A 25,982-nucleotide genomic window follows, 5' to 3' on the forward strand; every position below is an offset into this window, starting at 1 on the left:
ACACAAACACATGTCCAGATCACACTTCACCTCAAATCAAAGGGAAAGAAACTTTACTTACATACATTTATAATACATTTAAAGTTATATTATGACATCAATTATATTACATTTAAATATTCTATTATACGATTGATTATACTTTCCTGTAAGGCATCTGAAAGTTTTACTTATGACTTTTTATATAATTCATTTTTCCACAACCAGAAGTTAGATCTGATTTCCTGCTGATGTTAAATGTCAATTAAGCAACAGTTAACATTATATAACAATAACCAAAACTGCATTTATAAATCTTTGGTTAATGTTAAATTTTACATAAAGATGCAGTGTGTAGTATTTATGAGGATCTATTGACAGAAATGCAATATAATATACATAACTTTTTTTTAGTAGTCTAAAAAGATCTTACATAATAAACCATTTTTATGTTTTTATTACCTTAGAATGAAACATTTCTATCTACATACACCGCTGCCATGTTTCTACAGTAGCCCTAAACGGACAAACTGCTTTAAAGAGGGCTAGCTACTCTATGTGGTCTCAGACGACAATTTTGTCCTGTGTCAGCCACCATAGCTTCTCTAAATGCTTTGAAAGGAAAGGGTAAGCTGTGGGCGGTTGCAATTCGCAACCTCACCACTAGATGCCGTTAAAATTTACACAGTGCACCTTTAAAGGGATTGTTCACTTTGAAATTAAATTTTGATATTTTTTAGCTTACCTCATGGGCATCCGAGATGTAGAAATATTTGTTTCCCCAGTAGTTTCAATTTTGATCATTTTGGGTCAAACCGTTCTTGTCTGTGCCTCACATAATGCAGGTCTATGGTCACCACCTCAAAGTCCGTCTGATCCGAGGGCGCGCGTGCGTGTTTCCTGTTGTGACATTCGCGCTTTCTGGCTTTAGTCTGCGCAAGCACGGAAAGTGCCGGAAGTGGATCTCTCGCGTGTGTACAACTCTCATTGTTTACACATAAATTTGGGAAGTGTTACCTTTTCACGCGCGAATGTCACAACAGGAAACACGCACGCGCGCCCTCGGATTAGTCGGACGTAGTGGTGTACAAGAGGTAAAAACGATTTAAACACTGTTAGTTTTCTCACACAAACTGCTCGTTTCGTGTCTTAGGCCATCAGTGTGTACTTACGATGGGGGTTTGTTTAATTTGGACTTCTCTGTGTATGCTCTTTGAGGTGGTGACCATAGACCTGCATTATGTGAGGCACAGACAAGAACGGTTTGACCCAAAATGATCAAAATTGAAACTACTGGGGAAACAAATACTCCTACATCTCGGATGCCCATGAGGTAAGCTAAAACATATCAAAATTTAATTTTTCAAAGTGAACAATCCCTTTAATGCATTTTTAAAATATCTATTTGATATAAACATAAAATAGTGTGTAAATTGACATTAGTTTATATGTTATGAACAAATATAAGTGAACATTAGTACACTTACAAATTACAGATTAATAAAGGCTATAAAAAAAACAAACTAACAAACTGTGTGGGTAACACTTTGTTTTAGTGTTCAAGTCACACATATAACATTACGATCATTAATTACAAGAACTTTCTATAATTATAAGCACCAAATAACAATGATGCAAGCCTATTTAGTTGATCAGATTTACGGTTATTGAAAATGTCACCCATTTTTAGTTTATGCTCTTTTACTTAAATGTTGATGAATTGAACCCTAATGTAAAGTATTAGCATGTAAATCAGTTTTCCAGTGAAATAATCCCGCTGTTCCATGTCAAGTTTCCTGCTCCTCATAAACTCTAAATAGTTTCTAAGAAATGCGTAATCTCAGCTCTGTGACCTCTGACCCCCGGGGTCAGAGGTCACAGAGTCATGTGCTTTGCGTCACAGATCAGGGCAGGAAATGATGGACTTTAATTAGGAAATGAGATCAGCACTGATCTGCCTCCTCAGCTGCCAAACCGTCACATAACCAGCATTGAGTTTACGGCTACAACAGTGAAAAGCCTCCGACTCTTCCTAATGATGCTTGCTGGGAATTAACTAAACACATGACATCATTAACATGTAGTATTCAGCATGTGGGCCCGACGTCTCTTTAGAGAAACATTTCAGATGAACCCACAATGGTGTATAATGAGATGCGTGTGTGTGTGTGTGTGTGTGTGTGTGTGTGTGTGTGTGTGTATGTTACCTAAGGCTGATGAGGCTCCGACAGGTGCAGCTTTCCGTCGTCTCTTTATATCTCCAGTACACAAAGAGCCGAGATGACCACTTGTCTGTCTACAGAGAGAGAGAGAGAGAGAGAGAGAGAGAGAGAGTTTAAGATGGTTTGTTTGTCTTTGGCAAAACGAGACAAAAAACCGACCTGAGGCTCAACATTGTTAGCTTCCGCCTTGTAAATGGACTTCAACATAACATATTACCGTATTTTCCGCACTATAAGGCGCACTTAAAAGCCTTTAATTTTCTCAAAAACCGACAGTGCGCCTTATAATCCGGAGCGCCTTATATATGGATCAAGGCAATCAAGGATCTGTCAAAATGTTTCAGTATGAAAAACCAATAAAAACGCGCGTCCGCGTCTCTACAGTCACTATTTGAATGAAGGCAACAGCACTACTACGGGGCATGAACATCAATGAATTTCGAGGCGGTCCTTCTTGGTGCTTTCGTTTTATGAAAAGACGTAATCTCTCCATACACAAACGTACTACCGCCTCGCAGCAACTGCCAAAAGATTACCACGGCTGGGAGATATTGTTAATATGCACATCAACGTCTGAACAACGTTACCATGGGAGTGAACAGAGTTGTCAGAACGCTTAATAAAGTTTGACTTAAGCAATATTCGCATGGGATTAGTATCTGGGATTTCTGTGATTTAGAAATTTCTCCCCCACATCTGAGTTTTGCGTGGCAGTGGCACATTCGCACGTGATAAGCAAACCCTGTAATTTTACTCGATTTTACTGACTTCTCCCGGATATGATGTCAGGACTTGTAAATGTTTTTTCGTTATAGCTGTAAGATATCATAAACAGTCGTATCGATATCGTTTTGATAGTTTTATAGTAATACAAATTATTTCGTTCAGTTAGAGAACACGCTACAATTAAAAACTGAACTGAGCACAGACCAGCGGCAGGAGTCAGATTTCATTCATATACGGCGGAAGATTGAGTTTCAAAGCTAAATGTAAAAGCGCCCATTTAAGCGAGCTTGTCATTGTACTGTTCTATTGTTATGTTTTTCATTAAGAATAGTATTGATGTTAATATTAAACACACCATTCAAGCAATTTGCTCCCAAATTGGTACTCATTCAAAAGTGAAAGTATAATCCGTGCGGGAATTCATAAAGGTGCACATAATGAATGCAGCCTCCATTCTTCGTGAAAGATAAAGACAGAAATGCACATGGGAAAAAAAAAAACTTGAAAAAATGATATACGATCCGCCCAATCCTGGCCAAATCACAGAGATGCCGATTTGCACGGGACTAATATTATCACAGGACTTAGTGTTCGGCGAAATATGGTAGGTAATTTGCGGGGGAATTTTTGCTTTACAGATTACAGACATAGCCGATTTGCACGGGATTAAGATCACAGACAACCTCTGCAATTATTACAAATCACCAGAGGTCCCCAGATAATACTAATTCCGTGCGAATAGTCAGTTTGTCTGACTGTTTTGTTGACATTCCCTTTAACACAGCTCCATCTAGTGGATGCATAACGCAAACCCAGTCCAACGTTTGACTGCAGTAGTTTCTAGGCGATTCTATGCGCCTTATAATCTGGTGCGCCCTATATATGAAAACAGTTTTAAAATAGGCCATTCATTGAAGGTGCGCCTTATAATCGGGTGCGCCTTATAGTGCCGAAAATACGGTACATTATTATACATGGAGTGCAGAATTATTAGGCAATTGAGTATTTTGACCACATCATCCTCGTTATGCATGTTGTCTTACTCCAAGCTGTATAGGCTGGAAAGCCTACTACCAATTAAGCATATTAGGTGATGTGCATCTCTGTAATGAGAAGGGGTGTGGTCTAATGACATCAACACCCTATATCAGGTGTGCATAATTATTAGGCAACTTCCTTTCCTTTGGCAAAATGGGTCAAAAGAAGGACTTGACAGGCTCAGAAAAGTCAAAAATAGTGAGATATATTGCAGAGGGATGCAGCAGTCTTAAAATAGCCAAGCTTCTGAAGCGTGATCATCGAACAATCAAGCGTTTCATTCAAAATAGTCAACAGGGTCGCAAGAAGCGTGTGGAAAAACCAAGGCGCAAAATAACTGCCTGTGAACTGAGAAAAGTCAAGCGTGCAGCTGCCAAGATGCCACTTGCCACCAGTTTGGCCATATTTCAGAGCTGCAACATCACTGGAGTGCCCAAAAGCACAAGGTGTGCAATACTCAGAGACATGGCCAAGGTAAGAAAGGCAGAAAGACGACCACCACTGAACAAGACACACAAGCTGAAACGTCAAGACTGGGCCAAGAAATATCTCAAGACTGATTTTTCTAAGGTTTTATGGACTGATGAAATGAGAGTGAGTCTTGCTGGGCCAGATGGATGGGCCCGTGGCTGGATTGGTAAAGGGCAGAGAGCTCCAGTCTGACTCAGACGCCAGCAAGGGGGAGGTGGAGTACTGGTTTGGGCTGGTATCATCAAAGATGAGCTTGTGGGGCCTTTTCGGGTTGAGGATGGAGTCAAGCTCAACTCCCAGTCCTACTGCCAGTTTCTGGAAGACACCTTCTTCAAGCAGTGGTACAGGAAGAAGTCTGCATCCTTCAAGAAAAACATGATTTTCATGCAGGACAATGCTCCATCACACGCGTCCAAGTACTCCACAGCGTGGCTGGCAAGAAAGAGTATAAAAGAAGAAAATCTAATGATATGGCCTCCTTGTTCACCTGATCTGAACCCCATTGAGAACCTGTGGTCCATCATCAAATGTGCGATTTACAAGGAGGGAAAACAGTACACCTCTCTGAACAGTGTCTGGGAGGCTGTGGTTGCTGCTGCACGCAATGTTGATGGTGAACAGATCAAAACACTGACAGAATCCATGGAGGGCAGGCTTTTGAGTGTCCTTGCAAAGAAAGGTGGCTATATTGGTCACTGATTTGTTTTTGTTTGGTTTTTGAATGTCAGAAATGTATATTTGTGAATGTTGAGATGTTATATTGGTTTCACTGGTAAAAATAAATAATTGAAATGGGTATACATTTGTTTTTTGTTAAGTTGCCTAATAATTATGCACAGTAATAGTCACCTGCACACACAGATATCCCCCTAAAATAGCTAAAACTAAAAACTAAAACTTCCAAAAATATTCAGCTTTGATATTAATGAGTTTTTTGTGTTCATTGAGAACATGGTTGTTGTTCAATAATAAAATTAATCCTCAAAAATACAACTTGCCTAATAATTCTGCACTCCCTGTATTTTATATGCATTATTACCTGCTGGCAGTCTTTAAAGAGCAGCTTTTCCTGTGGCTTCGGTCACTGCGAGAATCCCAAATCAACTGAATGTACACAAAGTCACATGTTAAATTTTAAAACTACACACATCCCACATTAGAATCATACATGAGGAGTTATTACACGCATTAAACTCAGCAAATAAAGTAAATAAAGCATACATTTATCTAAAGAAAGAGAAGAGAAATATCTGAACATAGGGAGCATGTCTTACTTGGTCTCTTCTGGCCCCGGAGCTGAACCACGAGCTGCAGAGGATGACAAACAAATATGGCCATAGGATTATATCACAGTATGAGACATTTATATAATATATACACTACCGTATATACACTATCATGTGACACTGAAGACTGGAGTAATGATGCTGAAAATGTAGCTTTGACTTCACAGGAATAACTTACATTTTAAATTTCACAATATTAATGTTTTTGCTGTATTTTTGCAGCCTTAAGAGCAGAAGAGACTTCTTTTAAAAACATTAGTACTGTATATCACAATACAAAGACAATTTTACTTTGTAAAAGCAGTTTAAATTAAAAATGTAATGTATAAAAAGCTAATGAATTAATTTTGGGCTGTCCCAGACGAAAGAGGACCAATCGCTGCGATCTTAGTGACCATGGCTCATAAACTGAAACCCACGTCATACACTGAGAGAGGTTCAAAGATGGCTGTTGTCACGGTTTTGCGACCAAATATAGCCTGTGGTAATTTTCTGACAGTTCAGCATGATCATCTCTCAGTGCGGTTTCTGCTACAACCTACGTATGACTAGTTGATAAAAAATGCAACATGAAATGCCGTTTTGATCACAGCGCGATCAACATTGCTTTGAACATTGCGCTAAAACTTGAAACTACTTCCCTCAAGCTTGACATGCCAAGTTGGCCTCTTTTCCCTAGCCATGACCACGTCCATATACTCCTCTTTCTTCACCGCACATAAAAACAACAATTGCCAAAGTGCGATTCATCTTGCTCTATTTGACTTTTATTCTTCTATAGTAATTTGTTCCTTAGCCTTCAGTTCAATAGGTGTCATCATCTGTCTACATACACTGCTTCAGGAAAGTATTCACAGGGCTTCACTTTTTCCACATTTTATTATGTTCAAGCCTTCTTCCAAAATCAATTAATATTTTTTTACAAACTTATCAAAATCTACAAACCCTTAATGACAATGTGTAAGAAGTTTGTTTGAAATCTTTGCAAATTTATTAAAAATAAAGAACAAGTAAAATCACATTGCTTTCAAACAAACAAACTTATTTCATGTTGTCATTATGGGGTATTGTTTGTAGAGTTGAGGGAAAACATTTTTTTTAATCCATTTAGGAATAAGGCTGTAACATAACAAAATGTGGAAAAAGTGAAGCACCGTGAATACTTTCCAGATGCACTGTACATGTCGTACCTAAAGTTGAATACATCCGTGCCGTACAGTGTGATTTGTACTAATGATCTTATAGGATTGTCGAATTGGCACAGTCTGTAGCAGGCATTACACCTGGTATTAAGATGCGTTTTGGTCGATCGGATCTCAAGTAGACAAGGGAGACACACTCCTGTTTACAGCAGGGGCTGTATTCAAAAAATATCTTAAGGCTAAAAGTAGCTCCTAACTTGCTAATTTAGCAGAAACTCTTACAAATAATGTCTGTCTAAGGACTCCTAAATTATTGCTTTAAGAGTATTTCACAAAGCATTTTAGAACTAAAACTAGCTCCTAAATCCATGAAACGCAAGGAGTCAAGAGAGCTCCTAAGTCACTAAGACCAAATCATTAATCAATCCTAATGACTGCTGCAGCAATCCACCCAAAGACACTATATAACACTAAGGTGATCGTGATAATAAATGTATCTTTAATATTTAAAAAAAAATAACATCAGATTACCTATGGTAGTTGTTTTTACAAGTTCACACTTACAAATGATTGAATGGAGTAAAACAATATAAACGTATTTGACGTGTTGACCGAAGCGATCGAGGCCTCAGAGCTCAGAACTAAGCCCAAACCCAGAGCTCTGCCCCGAGATTGAGAAACGGGTGTGGGAGGGATGCAGAAAACTGTGGCGGTAACTAACGTTAGGCGAGTCGGCTCTCGGCTGTGTATATAAACCTCCTCTCGCGCTGATTAGACAGACAGTTTGAACGTGCTCCTCACAAACTGTTTATTAAACATGATTTTCGCTTGAATTCTGCAATCTCTCGAGATGCACATGTAAGAAGCTGACAATTAGCTGAACATATACTAGTTTAATTTGTGACTTTTAAAAAATCTTTATTTGAAAATGGCAACATATTAATTTTAAAATCTTTATTTGAATATGGCAACATTCTTAATATAAACATGGTACTTGAATATAGCAACATGAAACAAAATATTTCTATAATTAAATCACTGTGGTCATAATTAGCAAGCGTGATGACATCATCCATAGCAACAAGGTCAACCCCGCCCTTACGCTTACTTTAAGACTTCTCTCTATTCTTTAGTAAAAGTTGCTCTCAGCAGCTTTGTGAATAAGTTAAGATAAAACTCTTAACTAAGAACTTTTACTGCCATTTAGGAGAACTCTTAGTGGGTCTATTGCACAAAACAAGGATAAGGGACTAAACCGGGATATCTTGGTGATCCTGGCTCAATTAATCCGATAATATAGTTATCTTTTGTTATTGTTCTTGGTGTGAGTGCCTTCAGGGTACGTTTACATGACAGAGGTGTACTAAATTCTGCATACAGATGACAAGCTCACCAAGATATCCTGGCTTATCCCAGTTTAATCCCTTATCCCAGTTTTGTGCAACAGGCCCCATGTGTTTTAATTCGTCTCTTTTGTCCACTTTCATCCACTTCTGTCCTGATTTCTTCAAGGGGAGGGTCTATGGGCGGGTAAATGTATGAACATAAAAGGAGACGACGGAAAAACATACATCAGCTTTCATTTCTACTCTGAAAACCAGCCGAACGCTGTGAATGTGTGTTAGAAATCAGAAATGGTGAGAGAACAGTGTGCTTGGGACATTTTCCGTCTTCAAACCAAACTCGTGTCTTCAGCCAACAAAGTTTAAATCCCGTCTGTCAAGAATGCTTCCAATAAGGTCCACACATTAGGTCAGTAGGAGTCTTTTGTGGCTGTTCGAATGCATTTTCGACTACCTCTGGAAGTGGTCAAAAGTGGAAAAGCTCAAAACATTTTAGACCCTGTTTACACCTGTATTAGGCATTGTCCACTAGTGATCTGATCGACCAAATCGCATCTTAAAATCAGGTGTAAACCAGGGCCTCACTGGTTTACATTTCTACCAGATGTCATACAGCCAAGCCCTATGTTGAGCATCAGGACTTACTTCTGAGGATCCTGGGATAATCTGGGTAATCTATCAGGCATTCCTTGAGAGCTTCCCTGTTAGGAAAGAGAATGAAAAATATCACATATACATAAGTATCAAATAGTGAGTTCATATGAGAAGCACACATACCTGTGACTGCTGAAGACAGGCCTGCCGTGCGAGCCGTGCTTGAAACCCTGGAAAACAAGCCTTTGTTAAAAAACCTTTAGAGAGATGACCAAACAATTAGTGTATGTGATCAAAACACCTTTGAGATGAGCAGGAATAAATAGTTTCTCCTGGTATTATAGACCTCCTTAGAACATACACCGTTACCAGACACCACATTCATAACTTTTTAATATAACTTTTCCAATTCAAAACTGTGCATTTTCATTATTTTTGGTTTAGTATGCAAGACTACCTCACTGCAGGTTCAGTCTTGGATGTATGAAGGCCGATTAAATATGGTCTTTGTTTCTATCTTTGTTTCTGCTCTCCATAATTAGTTGTACAGCACTGTCCTCTGGTGGACAAACATGTGAACTAACTCGTGCTGTGTTGAGCTTAAAGAGTTAGTTCACCCAAAAATGAAATTGATGTCATTAATGACTCACTCTAATGTCGTTAGGGTGAACACAGTTTAAGATATTTTATATTTAGTCTGAGAGCGTATCTAAGTGAATGCACACTATACTGTCCATGTCCAGAAAGGTAATAAAAACATAAATTTAAAACATATAAATTTATTTTTTGGGTGAACTAACCCTTTAATGCTGAGTGCAGGGCTTGACTTTAAGTGTTTTGCTCACCAGCCACTGTGGTTTTCCAAAATTACAAAGCCAAAATTTTGACATCAATACCATGGGGAAAAACTGCGATATGGATATTTTTAACTTTAACTCATAATTTTGCACCAGGTATATTAGGCTGCTGTCACTTTAAGGCCTGACTCAGGGATCCATCATACTGTTACACATACCTTTTCTTCGTCAACTGTTTACATTTACTTAAAAAAATAACTGACTGCGTTTACGTGAATACTTACGAAGACCGGCATTCTGACATTTTTGTGTGTGTATTTGACTGTTTAAGAGCAATAAGTGGCAAAAAACAACTCAATTTATTACTGAGAGCTTTATGTGTGCATACTTTGGCTACAAGCACAAAATCAACAGGAATGAGTAAAATTATTCGCAAAACGCGCAATCCAAAATCTATATTTTTGACAACACTACATTGCACTTATTTCATATGCCTTTTTAAAATATAAATGTATATATTATGAAATCCACCCCACCAAAGTGGCTAGTGGGAGTGACTGCGTTATACACCAGTGTTGAAACACACACGCGGGTTGGTTAATGTCAAGCCCAGGTTGTGTGCATGTTTGAGCATTTGAACACACACACACCTCTTTGAGTTCCCTGTGACATTAACGGGAACGCTCCGGTCAGGATGCTGTTGAACATGGGGTCGTTGAGGTCAAGTTCGTTGGAATCTCTCTCCCACCATGGAACCACACCCGCAATTCCACAAGCTCCGCCCGGCTCGCCCTCATAGAACCAATCGCTCTGCTCGTCGTCACCTGAAACACAACACATGCTGAACACACGCTCCGCGTTCATGCTATACATGATATATAGGGATTGTGTAATATATGAATACACACACCTTGCCTTCCCTCGTCGTTCGTGTACAAGCCCCCATCACTGCTGTTACTCACGCTGCTCGTCTCGCTGCAATCACACACACATCACAGGACGTTTTAAGCCTTTTGTGTGAAGTAAAAGGGTCAATCTCACAAAAACCTGTCCACGGTCACAAAATCTAAATCAAAAGGTAACACTTTATTCAAAGGTGATGTAGTTACACGTTACTACATGTACTTACTATAGCATTAACAGTTAATTATGCATAATTACAAGTAACTAGCCCTAACCATAGGTCTATAGTAAGTACATGTAATTACATGTAAAAGTACATTAATATTACTACGTATTAATTAATATTACTAATAATAAGTACTACGTAATTATGTCACCTTAAAAAAGTGTAACCAATGAAGAAAAAAATATTTGACAATACGAAGCCTATTTTAGGGCAATTAAGATTGTTAGCAACTGTGATTATTTTCATGAAAAAATTTTACACTTGTATAAAATATTAGTATAATAAAATCCGTTTTCATTTTAAAATCAGCACAATTTTAAGGCAGTAAAGTATGACCATGATGTATAATTTAAATAATATGACATCTCAAATCATTTTGTCAAGTAATTTTGTTTTAATAAGTCTAAGTTTTAATTTAATTAATTTAATGAATTGCGATAATGGGGTTCGAGGTGTATAACTTTCATAAAAATAATGTCACATGCAAAAAAATATTCAGCAAAAACTAAATTTCATATTTTTCTTACCAGTATTTTGGTTTTGGGTTGAAGTATGACCTAAGCATGCTCAGATTTTATGACATTCAGCCATATGAATATGTTATGCTGATGTTTGCAGCTGTATTTATTATATTCAGTGGAATTAATAAAGGATGTTTATGGTATATAAAAGATCTGCTACAAAACTAAAGGTCAAGTCCTGATCCAGATGACGAAGGAGTGTTTGCAGACCATGATCAGAAACCTATCAAGAACATACTCTAAGAAGCAAAAGAGTATGTTCTTGAGATACTCTTGAGATTTTTTAGCATTTCGCGAGATCTTGTTTCGAGGGACAGAGGAACAGGAAGAGGAGGGGCTATATAGAAGAGAAGAACACTAACCACCTGTCACTCATGTCCTCATCTGAGCCTTTCTGTTCCTCAAATTCCATCTTATCTTTGGCCGTTTGGCCCACCTCCTCGCTCTCCACCACCACTCCTTCATCCGCCGCGTCCTGTGCGAGTCTCTGTGCCGTAAACTTCCTTTTCTTCACCCTGTTTTTGTTCGCGTCACACCCTTTGGCTTCCGGACTAAACCCCACCCCTCTGCTGCCTCCTACGGTTGGCGCCTTGGGCGGCGGAGCCAGCATGGTGGCGACATCTAGTGGCGGATCCACAGCCATGCGCTTGACTTTCCGACGCCTCCGTAAACTTCTGGTTCCCAAACCGTCTGCTCCGCTCAAGTCGTCCAACCAAAGCGGCCTCTTCCCTCTGCCGGAGTCAGCGGTGAGGGGCGTGCGGCGCTTTGCCCCCAGCTGCTCATCCGAGTCGCTGTTGTTGTCCCGGGTGTGAGCGCCCCCTGCTGCTGTGGATGCACGGTAGTCTTTCTGCTCCTCCAGGCTGGATTCGGAGCCTTCGCTCAGGTGGCAGGTGTCCCACGGCGGGTGAGGGTTATCCGACCGACGTTTCCGGCCACGCCGCTTTCGGGCCTGCCGTTTTAACAGACAACCGACAGCCAGGGCGTGATCTCCACCGTCTCCAAACCCTCCACGGGCTTGTTCAGAACTCTCTTCCAGAGCCGACACCAGGTCATGGACCAGCTCGTCCATCGTCCGCCGAAAGTGCCTGATAAGAATGAGAGATGCAAGTTGAATCCGGTGAAGCATTCGAAGAAACAAACACAAATGAGATAATGACTGGATAAGGATTTTAAAGGAAGTGTTTGTAAGATTGTGGCCAAATCTGGCACTTTCAAATGACTACAGAGGTGTATCTCCCTCCCCCTGACTCGAGGTTGCCAGATATGCTGCAGGATCCACAGGAACGTTTGTAGCTGCAGCAGATCTGGCAACCCGTATGCCGAAACACTACTGACACATGATTGGTCGATAGGTGGAGAGCGGAGCTTCAGGCCAAAACACAACATGACAACATCACCATCAGTTGAGGGCTGGAACAACAACTTTTAAATGACAATATCCTGGCCGGACTACTGTTGTCAGTGACAGAAGTATTTGAAATTAACATGATTTCTTAATGTCTGGTGACATATCAGGGCCATTGAAATGCATACAGTTGAAATACATACAGTTCCTTTAAAATATAATTTTATAGAAATTAATTTCTAAAAAAGAAATCGATGATTTTTAAATGTTATGTAATTGCCACATAATGGTTTTCTATTAAAAATATATACATTTCACATTTTTTACTAGTTTATTTTATACATTTTTGGGGATTGTCACCGGGTCATGAACGAGCTCATCCATGACCCTGATCAAATTTCATAAAAATTAGAGAAATTGGGTTAAAAATTTGAAAATAAAACACCCTAATCAAAACTAAAAAGTCAATTTGTTAATAACGGACTTATTTATTAAAGATTGTAATAACAGAGAAATTTAAACAGCAGAAATAAGTAAAATCACAAAATAAATGTTTTTTAATTGCCATGTCACATAATGGTTTATTATTTCCTAATTTATTACGTTTTATTTTATTCGTTTAATGATTTGCCTATTATACAAACAAATATATATATATTTTAATTTAAAAAAAAATTAAATCAGGCCCGGAAATCACAAATTTCATTGATCTAATTTTTAAAGTCAATTATATAAATGTCACTCTCAGGATCTAACTAAATGTTTCCAAGGTTCGTGGTGATGATACTATGGTATTACCTTAATTATGGCACTGTCCGTTCATAATGGTGATAGTAATACGATGACATTTTTTATATGGACTAGATTCATAAATAACGTTAGTCACGATAGTCAGTCAATTTATCGATGTTTTCAAGCACGGCCGTATTAGCGCCGTACATAAAAGTACCGGTACAAAGGTCCAGAGATTATACCAGACGGTAACACCATGGTAATTTTGATAATGAATACTCCATTACCATTATCATGAACTGTAGTGTATAAGAATGCTATTGTAAATTGTCAAAAACTACATGATAACACAACGGCAGTTTATTGTCTGTGATCAGGTCAGATATAACGTTAGACACATCATAATCGGCTTTGAACAGAATGAAACACATGTAATCCCGCAGTAAAACACATACCAGCCGGTTCCCGCTTTACCGAAGCTCTTGATCTCGGCGGCGCGGAACATGAAACCCGCAGAACGCGACAAAAACTCACGGGAAAAGATCGAGGCCGCGCTCACATATCATAGCGCCACAACAACAACACCGCACCGGAAGTGGACCACACGACATAAAAGACACACATCCGGCGACGAAAAGAGCGTAAAGTAAAAGCCGAAAATAATAACGATTCAATAATACTCCTGCTTAGAAATCTATAATAATTTTCTCTAAACTATTTAGAAATAATTTTTTCAAAATTATTTAATATTTAGTATTGTTTTTATTTATTAGGTTTTATATATACATTTTCAATATTGTCTGTCTTTTTTGCTGTTTTTAAGTTATTCAAACTTTACATCACTTATCATAATTTATCATTTGATTAAACGTTTCCTCTTTAAACAAACAAAAAAATAAAAGAAACTGGAAACTTCACAATCTAAATTAATAAAAAACATTTCTTGAACACACACACACTAAAACCGCACCAATAGTAAACGTTTATTTTTCCCTGTCAATTCCATTTTTTAATGTTTTTTTTTTTCATAGTTGAAAACTATGAAATTTGCTTCATCATTTTGAAATTTGATTCAACATTTTGCTGATGTGAAAGTCTTATTCAACCCTGTAGCTTATTTTACATCACATATAACAACATCTGTAAAACATTTTTAAAAAACAAATTGAAAATCTTCAGAATCTACAAAAAGCTTGTTCTTAACATATTTAAACTTATAAACATAAAAACCTATGTTCCCTTATTTAAGTTTATTTTTGCTCATCTTTTTCATTCTTTATTTTTTCTTTGAAAATACTTTTTGTGCTGATTTGAATGTGTCCTTTTGATTTGTGTGTGTGTATTTGGACCGTGAACCTGAGGGTCTCTCATGAACTTGACCCTCTCACATTTCCACAAACACACAGTTTGCAGTGTAGCAGGTAAATATAGACGGACTCCGTCTCTGCCCCCCACAAACAAGCTGAAACACAGAACCGCTCTCTGATCAAACAGCTCATCTGCAACTATTTGTAACTTTAGTGGATTTCTTCTGCAGCATTTGCATATTTAAAACTTTTAATCAAGCGGTTCTGAGAAGATCGCTGTGGTTGCCATGCAGAGAGAGGATGAGGAGGCTGAGAATGAAACGGAAAGTGACCAGGAAATCAGGAGCACAGAAGAAGCCATCGACTACAGCTGGTCCTGGGTAACTTGCTGTTTTTGTTTTGTGTGGGTCAGTCCTTGCTTATATTACATTGTGGGGACCAAATGTCCCCATAAGGATAAAGTAAAACCTGAGATCACCTGTATTGTGGGGACCAGCCAGCGGTCCCATCCACACAGGATTACTTTTTTTGAGAACGTAAAAATGCTGAATGTTTCCTGTGATGGGTGCACAGCACACCTTCAGGGGGTCTAGTGGAGTCCATGCCTCAAAGGGTCAGAGCTGTTTTGGCAGCAAAAGGAGGACCAACACAATATAGGTCATCATGTTATGTCTGATCGATGTACATTTAAAAAAATCTTTGTATTATATTAATAAACTATCTAAACATTCAACTATCTGTACACGTCAAATGGTTGGAGTCTGAAGACTTTTGAGCTCTTCCTTATTCAGTAAATATTACCGCAATATATAAATAAATGGAAGTCAGTCAAACGAAATATAATTAGAAATATAATTAACAAGTTACAAAATTACACAAGCCCCCAAACCTCCCAACTTTTGTGGTCTAAACAAAATATGTTACAAGGTCAGACCGTTGATGTGCAGCCAGAGATGTATTGTGTGTGGAAAGACTCCTCCATTTCAGTGCATCAGACAGACCACATTAGGAGATTTGCATGTAAATAAACTCTTTCAGTGCTGTGAGATGATGTGTTAAGAAGTACAGCAGACAAACAAGAGAGAAATGAAACAAGACATGAGGTTATGAGGTTGAGTCACGCTCGCATGTTATTGCTCTACTAACCTAACCACGCAGTCTGATGGTAAAACATTCAGCTGAGTTGAGTTTTGGCTCTGTTATGCATGCGTTATTTCAATCTGTCTGCTTTGCTTATAGTTCAGTGAGTCTCAGCTGGTTTTCATCTATGATTTTATACTCAACAACTACCACTATTGTGTAAAACATGTATTTATGCCTTATTATTATTATGGGTGGTTCCTATAGGGTTTAGATGTTGCTAGCGTAATTTAATGTGTTTTGCTAGCATGTTTTAACACGTTAGCATTAATTTGGCTACTGTTAGCGTGTTTTAACATGAATTAGCATGTTTTTAATATGAATTAGCATGTTGTTAATATGAATTAGCATTTTGCTAACATGTTTTAACATGTTCTTAATACGATTTAGCATGATGCTAGCATGTTTGTCACTCTGCTAGCATGTCCTGAGCTATTTGTTAGGCTTTGCCAGTGATAGATACATCTGGATGATACTCATGATCAAGTCTTAACCCCCTTAGTGAAAGCATATGGGTCTTTTATGGTGTTTAATCTTCATTTTTGAGAAAACCATAAGTTGAATCAGTTTGCAAATATATCAAATTAAGTCAGAACAGTCTGAAGGACTGACCCGAGTTTGGTGGTTGTAGATTTAAAGCCCATTTGGCTCAGAAGAAGAAGAGTGTAAACACTAGATTGGCTTATATTTTATCACTGTAAAGCTGCTTTGTAATAATCTGTATTGTATAAAGCGCTATAAATAAAAGTGGCTTGACAAAACTTGTAATAATTTTTAATGCAAGTGTAGGAGTAGAGATTGGGGGAAAAACATCCAGCATGCGTGTGCAACATTTGCTCAAAGGGTGATGACTTCTGAAGCTATACCGTATATATGATCCTGACAGTAACATTTATTTATTTAAAAATTCCCACAGTCACTTCCAGCTCGGATTTTTTAAACTTTTTAATACGCTAATAAATTACATGAATAAATAATGAAGAAAATAATGTAAATTAATAATATTTGAATATTATATCTTAAATTATTCATATACTTTTATTTGTTATTTTATAGTTTAGATGACTTTACTATTAGGTTTGAACACACACACACACACACACACACACACACACACACACACACACACACACACACACACACACACACCTCTGGTTCACTATCTTTGCGGGAACTCTCCATAGACGTAATGTTTTTTATACCGTACAAACTGTACCTTCTATCCCCCTAATCTGACACCAAGATGTTAGCATCAGATCCTTTAAGTCCTGTAAGTTGCTGGGGCCCCCCCATTTTTTCTTTTTTGTCAGGGCAGATTATCCTGCTGAAAGAGGCCACAGCCACCAGGGAATAGCATTTCCATGACAGGGTGTACATCTTGAACTTACCTTGGTAGCAACTGAAACAACTGAAACTGTTTGTGCAACAGGCCAGAGGGCTATTCAAATCTTGCCCTGGAGGGCCAATGCCCTGCAGAGTTTAGCTCCAACTCTAATCAAACACACACTGAACATGCTAATCAGTGTCTTCAGGATCATTAGAAAATCACATGTGGGTGTGTTTGATCAGGTTTGATCAGGGTTGGAGCTAAACTCTGCAGGGCATTGGCCCTCCAGGGCAAGATTTGAATAGCCCTCTGGCCTGTTGCACAAACAGTTTCAGTTGTTTCAGTTGCTACCAAGGTAAGTTCAAGATTAGTTTGAGCAAACTCTGGTTTTTCAGGCTCAAGAAGGTGGATTGGTTTTTAGCAGTGTTCATCACCATGGTAACTTACACTACACAGCTAACCTGCTCTGGAGCCGGTAATATTCTGGGTTAGAGATCGCAAACCCAAACTGGACCAATCAGCTGCAAGTAAAGACGCAATAAAGCCACACCCCCTGTATCTTTCATTCCAAATTTGCAGTTTATAGTGAAAAAAACATTAGAGACTAAATTGCTCATCCCAGGGCCCGAGGCAGGGGTGGGGGCCCTTAGAAGTCAGTTTTCTATACATACATATACATGCACTAACATTTGTATTGAATTTATGTACAAATGGCTTATTTTGTTTACATTTTAAGTGTTTTTATGATAAAATAAAATACCATTGGTATCACTATGGTATTTGGTACGGGGGCCTAGCAAGATGGTTTGTACCCAGGGCCCAAAATTTGGCATTGATATAGTCAGATATTCTTTAAGCTGCCTTCTCAAACTGTCACTACAGCAGCAGTGTTTATTCATGCTTTGTAAACGCATTTCATTTCATGATAATTTTCAAAACGATCTCTCAATCTTCAGAAGAGAAGTGAATTTCGCCCTCTCTCTTGCAAGAAGTGAATCAAACGGACACTGTGGCTGTTTGCCGCACGTGTTACACTTTCAGGTGCACGTGTTTCCGAGTTAATCGCTAACTCTGGATTAAACTTGAGTTTAAATTTAAGAACAGAGAAAGTTTATACCAAGCTTTGAGAAATAGCTGAACTTGATCTAAACCAGGTTGGATTTATTAACTTTAAACCTACTCTAAACTCAGGGTTTGTTTAGTTACATTCATGCAACATGCCTCTCGTGTACATGGTCTGCCTCTGCAACAGTGCATATAGGTGGAGCGTGTCAAAGTAACATCCATATGGACAGGGGTGGCAAGTAATCAAGTAAAAATACTTTGATACTTTACTTAAGTATTTTTTTCGGGGATCTGTACTTTACTTGAGTATATTTTATTTGCATCTACTTTTACTCTTACTCCACTACAATATTAAAGGCAAAGTTTACTTTTTACTCCAATACATTTCTCCATGCTCGCTCCAAGTATTAAGTATTTATTACACTTGATTTCCAAACCGGTCTGGTCATTCATGGATGATCCAGTCGGGTATAGACTTGGAAAAGCTGACAAGTCAGGTTTGCCACACTTAACGTTAGCTCAGTGTTTCTCCAACTTTTTTATTTTGCGGCACACTATTTACTATGAAAACATCAGTAACACTTTACAATACAGGTGCACTATTATAATTCATGCCTAATTAATGCACAGATAATCATGAGTTAATGTATTACTAATGAAGAACTAAACCATTTATTTATGATAACTGCATCAGCAACTAATGAACATTCTCTATGATTAATAGATTAAGTAATATATGAATTGCTATTAATTAAATATGACATCATTATTTCCCTAATAACATATTACATTAACTAATAATGTAAATTCATGTATTCAAAGCCATGCATTCTGACTCTCAGTTGTCTGTTTAATTAATCATTAATCATAACAATTGGCAAAATTATATTATAACTTTACTTGTTGAGGCACATGACTATTAACTAATTGTTACGTAATATGTCATTGTGGTTATGGCTTTTGAATTAATTTTGAATTAGTTAATAGTATCTTGTTTATTGAGCTAATGTTATGGAACACGTCTATGTTAAGTTTAACCCCTATACTGTGTTAAGGTGCTTCATTGTCTCCTATTAATTGCAAATCTAACAAATTCTTAATTGCAGTATCTAATCTTATCTTTTGTTCAATTAAAGCATTGCATATCAGTCCCAAAAGATTTTATCTGCTTAATTATTGATATTTACAGTTAATTTGAGTATTTACTTTTTACTTTCGGTACTTGAGTACGTTTTAAATCTGATACTTTTGTACTTTTACTCAAGTGATGTTTGAATTGAGGACTTTCTACTTTTACTGGAGTATTTTTTTATTTAGGTATATATACTTTCACTCGAGTATAACTTTTGAGTACTTTTACCACCTCTGCATATGGATGGCAGGACACAAGGTTTCCCAGCAGAACATTGCCCAAAGCATCACACTGCCTCCACAGGCTTGCCTTCTTCCCATAGTGCATCCTGATGCCATGTGTTCCCCAGGTAAGCGATACACATGCACCCGGCCATTCACGTGATGAAAAAGAAAACGTGATTCATCAGACCAGGTCACCTTCTTCAATTGCTCAGTGGTCTGGTTTTGATGCTCAGGGGTCAGCATGGACACCCTGACCGGTCTGCGGCTATGCAGTACCATACACAACAAACTTTGATGAACTGTGTATTCTGACACCTTTCTAGCAGAACCAGCATTAACTTCTTGAGCAATATGAGCTCCAGTAGCTCGTCTGTTTAATCGGGCCAGCCTTCGCTCCCCACGTGCATCAATGAGACTTGGTCACCCACGACCCTCTCAGTTTCACCAGTTCACCATTGTTCCTTCCTTGGACCTATTTTGATAAATAATGAACACCGCGGACAGGGAACACCCCACAAGAGCTGCAGTTTTGGAGATGCTTTGACCCACCCAGTCATCTGAATTTGGCCCACAAAAACTCCCTCAAATCCTTACACTTGTCCATTTTCCTGCTTCTAACACATCAACTTTGACGGCAAACTGTTCACTTGCTGCCTAATATTTCCTACCCACTAACAGGTGCCGTGATGAAGAAATTATCATTTATTAACTTCATCTGTCAGTGTTATGCCTAATCGGTGTATAGAGCTATTGTGTTTTTATAAACTATAGCTATAAACTTCTTTTTAAAATGCTACAAGCCCTATACCCAATTTTCTTTAAAACATTGCAGAAAGTATACATATTATTATTTTAGTTCATTCATTTATTTTAACTTGCATTTATGTCAATCTTTCAACATGAAAAGTGCTAATTAAAGACAGCAGACATCGAATGTCAGTGAAAGCTGCTCACTTATTGGATAAGAGGATCACCTTACAGCAGCGACTCGGAGAGAAGAGAGCGGCTCGCTGATTGGTCAATATAATCACCTCACTGCAGCCGCTATGTGTCATGAAAACTGCGCGCTGATTGGACAGGAGTATCACCTCACAGCTGTCACTCAAAGCGGTACCTGCAAGAACCCAAAATAAAACAAACTATAAGCGCCCGCCCACAACTCATCGGCTCTCTTCCAGTTTCTTCAAAACAGCCTTCTATTAAAAAATATCCCTATAGTGAATGCGATCTAATGCCATGTGAAATCTGGAAGGCGTGAATGAATACGAAAGTGACCCGACGAGAAGAAAGAGGGAAGTAATTTTCACCGATTGGCTAATCGGCGTCTTTTCTCACGGTTTTTTTTCCAGCAGTCGTGACGTCACTCTCATCGGTCTGTTAACATGAATATGAATATGACAGAGAATATGAGCGCATGAATGTCACTGTGTTTGTCCTTCACTCTTCTGAAAACACGATGAACTGAACGGAGCTTTAACTGGAGGTGAGAGAGACTTCATACACTAGCATACGGTCATCGAATTCATTATGTTTTATGAGTGTATGTGTGTCATTATTGATGTTTTGGAATTATAATGAAATTGTCATGTTGACATTCTTTAGTGATGTCTGTAAACATTGTTTTCGAGTTACCTCTGATTACATAACTGATATAATGAAAGCTGTTGATAAGTCATTATTTCCCTTTACACTTAAATTCAGAGATTTTATCATTTATTATGGCTCATATCTGCCCTGAATCACAAGAATTTTTATTTTAAAGTATCCTACGTTAAATGTGCATTCAGCAACAAACTACAATATAACTGTATAACATTTCATAATATACATTTTAAATATTACTTTAATGCAAATTGAATGCAAGTAACTGCATTATTTGACTACAAGATCACACTTCTTAGGGGCTTATAACATTTCTCTCTCTCTCTCTCTCTCTCTCTCTCTCTCTCTCTCTCTCTCTCTCTCTCTACTCTCCTCTGACTGACCTCTTTGCATGCGATGGTTAATTCTGAGTTATGTGACTAATTCTTGAAAGGTTCACTTCTGCATTAGAGCTTCAGTGAGAAACCGATGGCTTTAAGGTGCTTTTCTCCTCTGTATATTTCTGGAATCATCTGTTCTGTTAACTCAGTTGGCATGTCTGGGCTGGGGCTGACATTATTCACTTATGGAGGAATATGAAACCAGGAGAAGTACAGCAGCGATAATCACTCTATGTATAGAGAGAGAGATTCTGCCATCTGATCCTGTGGCATTTGACAGATGTTCTTTATTAGTGTCTGTAAAGTGTGTATGTTATGGTCCGGTCAGATCATTGACCTTTGTGATCAAAGGGACTGAACGTTTCATATTGTCCAGAGAGTCTTTGATAAAAGATCATGTGTGTTTGATCAAGATCAGAAGTAACTGGGGACTGAATTTCATTCTTGTACAGTAATAAACTCACAAGAGCTTCACTAGAAATCAATAATTCATTTCTGTTCTTGGGGGTATCAGATTAACCAGAATCACTGTGGATAGCATTTCCAAAAAGATATGTTTGTGTCAAAGAAATTTAACATCATTCATTAATTCAATAAAATTCACATTTATTTGTATAGCGCTCTTCACAATGTACATCATTAGGGATGCACTGATGAACATTTTGGCTTAAATGATCACCGATAATTTTTTATATTTGAAAGCCGATAACCGATATATTTGGCGATAAATCTAAATAAAAAAATTATATAATTTTTGAGATCCTTGTTACAAAAACAAGTCTCAGCATTAAAAGCCATGTCCCATTATGTTCTCATTATAATTTTATGTAGCCTATATGACAGACTTGTGCTGCACTTTACTGCATTTTCCTGTTTTGAAGTGATTCCAGTCATTCAAAACCATAATGGTGAACAGTTCGCATCTGAAGTGTCTCAGCTGAAGGAAATAATCCACTATTTATCGGCTTTAATATATCAGCCAAATCGTATTATCTGGCCGATAACAATAACTTCACAATTTAGCATATATTGCAGATGCCGATATATATTATAAGCATCCTCCCTACATGTCTTTTCAAAGCCGCTTTAAAGAAAATACATGTTTCTACACTACAGTTTAGTGTAATTTGTTATTAGAGGGGACTGTGTCAGAGTAATGTCCATATGAAAGAATGTACAGTTCTAAGATAATACAAATCATGCCTCACCTCATGTATTTATTTAGGTAGAAACAGAAAAGCAAATGGAAAATAATTAGCAACGCTACTGTTCATTACATTGCAATAGTCATGTGCATTTGTTCTGCTATAATTGGAATAAAGGTTATGAGATGCATTATGTGAATGTTCGGCTAAAGAAATGTGTCTTTTATCTAGATTTAAAAAAGCCAAATGTAAAACCATCTCCCTCCTTTACTACTTAAAGATCAGAGTTTCTTGAAGAGAGTGGTGGACTGTAGGGAGATAGAAGATTGGTTTAATACATAGGAGTTACAACATTTTGGGTCTTAAGCGACAGAAGCAATATTTTTTAATTAATACTGAACTGATATGCATGGGCGTAGATTATGCGGGGGACGCGGGGGACGTGTCCCCCTCACTTTTAATAAAATGTATTTTCGTCCCCCGCACTTTTACTGGGTCTCGCCGATCCTAGTCGACCCGCTCCGAGCGGGATTCGAACCAGCGTTACCCTGCGCGGGACGCGGGCACGTTAACAGGGACGCTAAAAACAGCTTTCTCTAATCTCGGTTGATAGCGCGCTTCTTGAGGTCACAGGCAAGTGTATTTATACATAGAAACCAATGTGAATACATCAAGATTTAAATTCAGAGACAAAAAATAATCTATGTTAATAATCAAAACCTGTCATTTTATTCGTATCTAAATATGAGGAGGGCGCTCTCTCACAGAAAGTCCAAAAGTTGATTCAGCTGATGGAAAACAATCGTTATGAGCTGAAACGCGACGACGACAATCAGATGATTGCGACAATATATGCTTTATGTGTGTTTTTCAAGTCATCTCAAAGTAGCCTATTTATTGACAATAAAGTAGGCCTATCATATGAATAATGCAGCTTTTAATGTTTAGTATCTTCTGCTCACCAAGGCTGCATTTATGTAATCAAAAATAGTTAAACAGTAATATGTTGAAATATTATTACAAATTAAAACAGCTTTTTTCCTATGTGAATATATAGTAATTTATTGCTGTGATTAAAGCTGAATTTATCATCATTACTCCAGTCTTCAGTGTCACATGATCCTGCACTAATCATTCTCATATGAGGATTTCATAAACAATAAACATGATTATTATCAGTGTTGAAAACAATTGTGCTGCTTAAAAATGTTGTGGAAAACATGATAGCCTACATGTTATTTTTCAGGATTCTTTGATGAATAGAAAGTTCAATTGGCCAGCATTTATTAAATAAATTATTATCTTTTGTAATATTAAAAATATCACTTGTGATCAATTTAATGCATGTCTGATCAATAAAATTATTAATTTCTTTTTTAATTTTACCACAAATGTTTAGATGGTTTCCACAAAAATTAAGCAGCACTATGAGCAGCACAACTGATAATAATCATAAATGTGTGTTGATCATCAAATCCTCATATGAGAATGATTAGTGAAGGATCATGTGACTCTGAAGACAGGAGTAATGATGATAAATTCAGCTTTGATCACAGGAATAAATCACACTTTACTATACTTACATAGAGAACAGCATGGTTTACATCAGAATATATATATATATATATATATATATATATATATATATATATATATATATATATATATATATATATATATATATATATATATATATATATATATATATATATTTACATTGCATAAAATCTATGGAATCTTAATGCACAAGTGTTTGTATTATAAACCAATCATAAAATTGGCATAAAAATAGGAGAATAATATTATAGATATTAGTGGTTATTGTTCAGCAGTGTATTTGATATCTTGCCCAATTAAAAGCAAGAGATGCGATAAATTATATTGGTCCAAAAAAAAAAAAAAAAAAAAAAAGGTATTATGACATTTCTGTCCCCCTCACTTCTGGAAAGATGGCTACGCCCCTGCTGATATGATAAAATTGTGTTCATATGATCATATTTTCATAACCGAGCAGCTGCACTTTTGAGCAATTGTAGCTTGTTTGAGGATGCAGGACAACCATGTAGTTGAGCATTACAATAATCCACTCTAGAGGTTATGAATGCATAAACTAGCTTTTCTGTGCTAGAAACGATGGAACAGAATCTAATTACATATATTTTAATAATATTACCAATGGGAAGCATGTATGTTGAAGCACTTAAATTAGACCCTTGCGGCACTACATCATTTTTACTGATGTACCAGACACAATTTTGATGTACCAGACACAACTGACCAGACACAATTTTTAGTATTTTATTCATAAAAGGAATATTTGAAATGGGTCTGTAATTTGCTAATTCATTTAGATGTGTTTTCTTAATGAGAGGCTTAAAAACATAATACAGCCAGCTTGAAGGGTCTTGGGGCATGACCCTGAGATAGAGATGAGTTGAAAATATTGAGAAGCTAAAGGTAACAACTCTTTCAGTAATTTCACAATGCTAGAGTGTTGCAAGTGCCTAGTGATGGGAGAAAAAAAAGCACCTCTGGGCTTTGAGATCCAGTTTCCTGCAAAGGTTAGCTTTAACCATAAACAAACCCATCCAAACAAGCTAATCATGGTCTTCAGGGTTACTAGAAAGCTACAGGTAGAGGAGTTTGACCATGGTTAAAAATCAGCAGGAAAGTAAATTTCGAGGGCCAGAGCTTCCCAGCCCTGATATATAGACACTGTTTCATGGGTTTACAGAGATCATCACTCCCTAGTGGTCGACCATTGACATTTTGAAACATCTCATTAAGTAGCAAAGCCTTGTTTACTGAAATCACGTCACTTTGGCAGTTTGACATGCTCTCCGAATCACTGGTTTTAAAGGTGGGGTAAGTGCTATCTGGTAACTGTTGTTGATATTTCAAACCACCAAAACAAACACGCCCCTACCCCCAAAAAAGGTCGAAAATTCAATGAAAAAGTCATCCCTTCCATCACAAAAACACAAACCGTTCTCATGAACAGCTCGATAGCACACGAGCAAGCCAGTCCAGCTAACGACATATAACAATTATGACCAGATTAGAGTTATATCGATCACAAAAACACAAACCGTTCTCATGAACAACTCGATAATGTTAGCTCGATAGTCCAGTTAACAACATATTACAATTATGACCGGATGGGTTATATAGATGAAAAGAGGAAACAAACATATATTAGGAGTATAGTATCTTCCCTGTCGGACACATTTTGTGAGCTGACCCTTGAAACCTTGAAACACTGAGGGGTTTTAGATGCTCAATACGGTGTGGAAATGAACGGGTCTTTATCGTCGCTGAAGTGAGACACAATACGA

The 25,982-nt window shown here is 37.6% G+C and overlaps 2 protein-coding genes across 4 annotated transcripts in view; one reads left to right on the forward strand and one right to left on the reverse strand.

Moving 5' to 3' along the window:
• Positions 1-13,939, reverse strand: part of gpatch2 (G patch domain containing 2) — a 20,014-nt gene extending 6,075 nt beyond the window's left edge. Inside the window, exons 1-9 of one of the 2 annotated variants that reach the window (XM_067418113.1) lie at positions 13,781-13,939; positions 11,614-12,333; positions 10,509-10,573; positions 10,249-10,422; positions 8,985-9,031; positions 8,853-8,908; positions 5,711-5,744; positions 5,476-5,540; positions 2,187-2,275 (exon numbers count right to left, since the gene is read on the reverse strand). In XM_067418113.1, coding sequence (XP_067274214.1) covers positions 2,187-2,275; positions 5,476-5,540; positions 5,711-5,744; positions 8,853-8,908; positions 8,985-9,031; positions 10,249-10,422; positions 10,509-10,573; positions 11,614-12,333; positions 13,781-13,830 — 1,300 coding nt within the window. In that variant the 5' untranslated portion in view covers positions 13,831-13,939. Of the gene's footprint in view, positions 1-2,186; positions 2,276-5,475; positions 5,541-5,710; positions 5,745-8,852; positions 8,909-8,984; positions 9,032-10,248; positions 10,423-10,508; positions 10,574-11,610; positions 12,334-13,780 lie in introns of both variants that reach the window. The other variant, XM_067418112.1, reaches the window with a different exon arrangement.
• A 915-nt stretch (positions 13,940-14,854) lies between these two features.
• The window catches only part of lpin1b (lipin 1b), a 28,882-nt gene continuing 17,754 nt past the window's right edge, over positions 14,855-25,982 (forward strand). Inside the window, exon 1 of one of the 2 annotated variants that reach the window (XM_067418117.1) lies at positions 14,855-15,012. In XM_067418117.1, the coding sequence (XP_067274218.1) occupies positions 14,920-15,012 (93 nt within the window). In that variant the 5' untranslated portion in view covers positions 14,855-14,919. Of the gene's footprint in view, positions 15,013-20,778; positions 21,004-25,982 lie in introns of those variants that run through there. The other variant, XM_067418118.1, reaches the window with a different exon arrangement.

The sequence above is a fragment of the Pseudorasbora parva genome, chromosome 15 (genome assembly GCF_024679245.1).
Source record: "Pseudorasbora parva isolate DD20220531a chromosome 15, ASM2467924v1, whole genome shotgun sequence".
Lineage (NCBI taxonomy): Eukaryota > Metazoa > Chordata > Actinopteri > Cypriniformes > Gobionidae > Pseudorasbora > Pseudorasbora parva.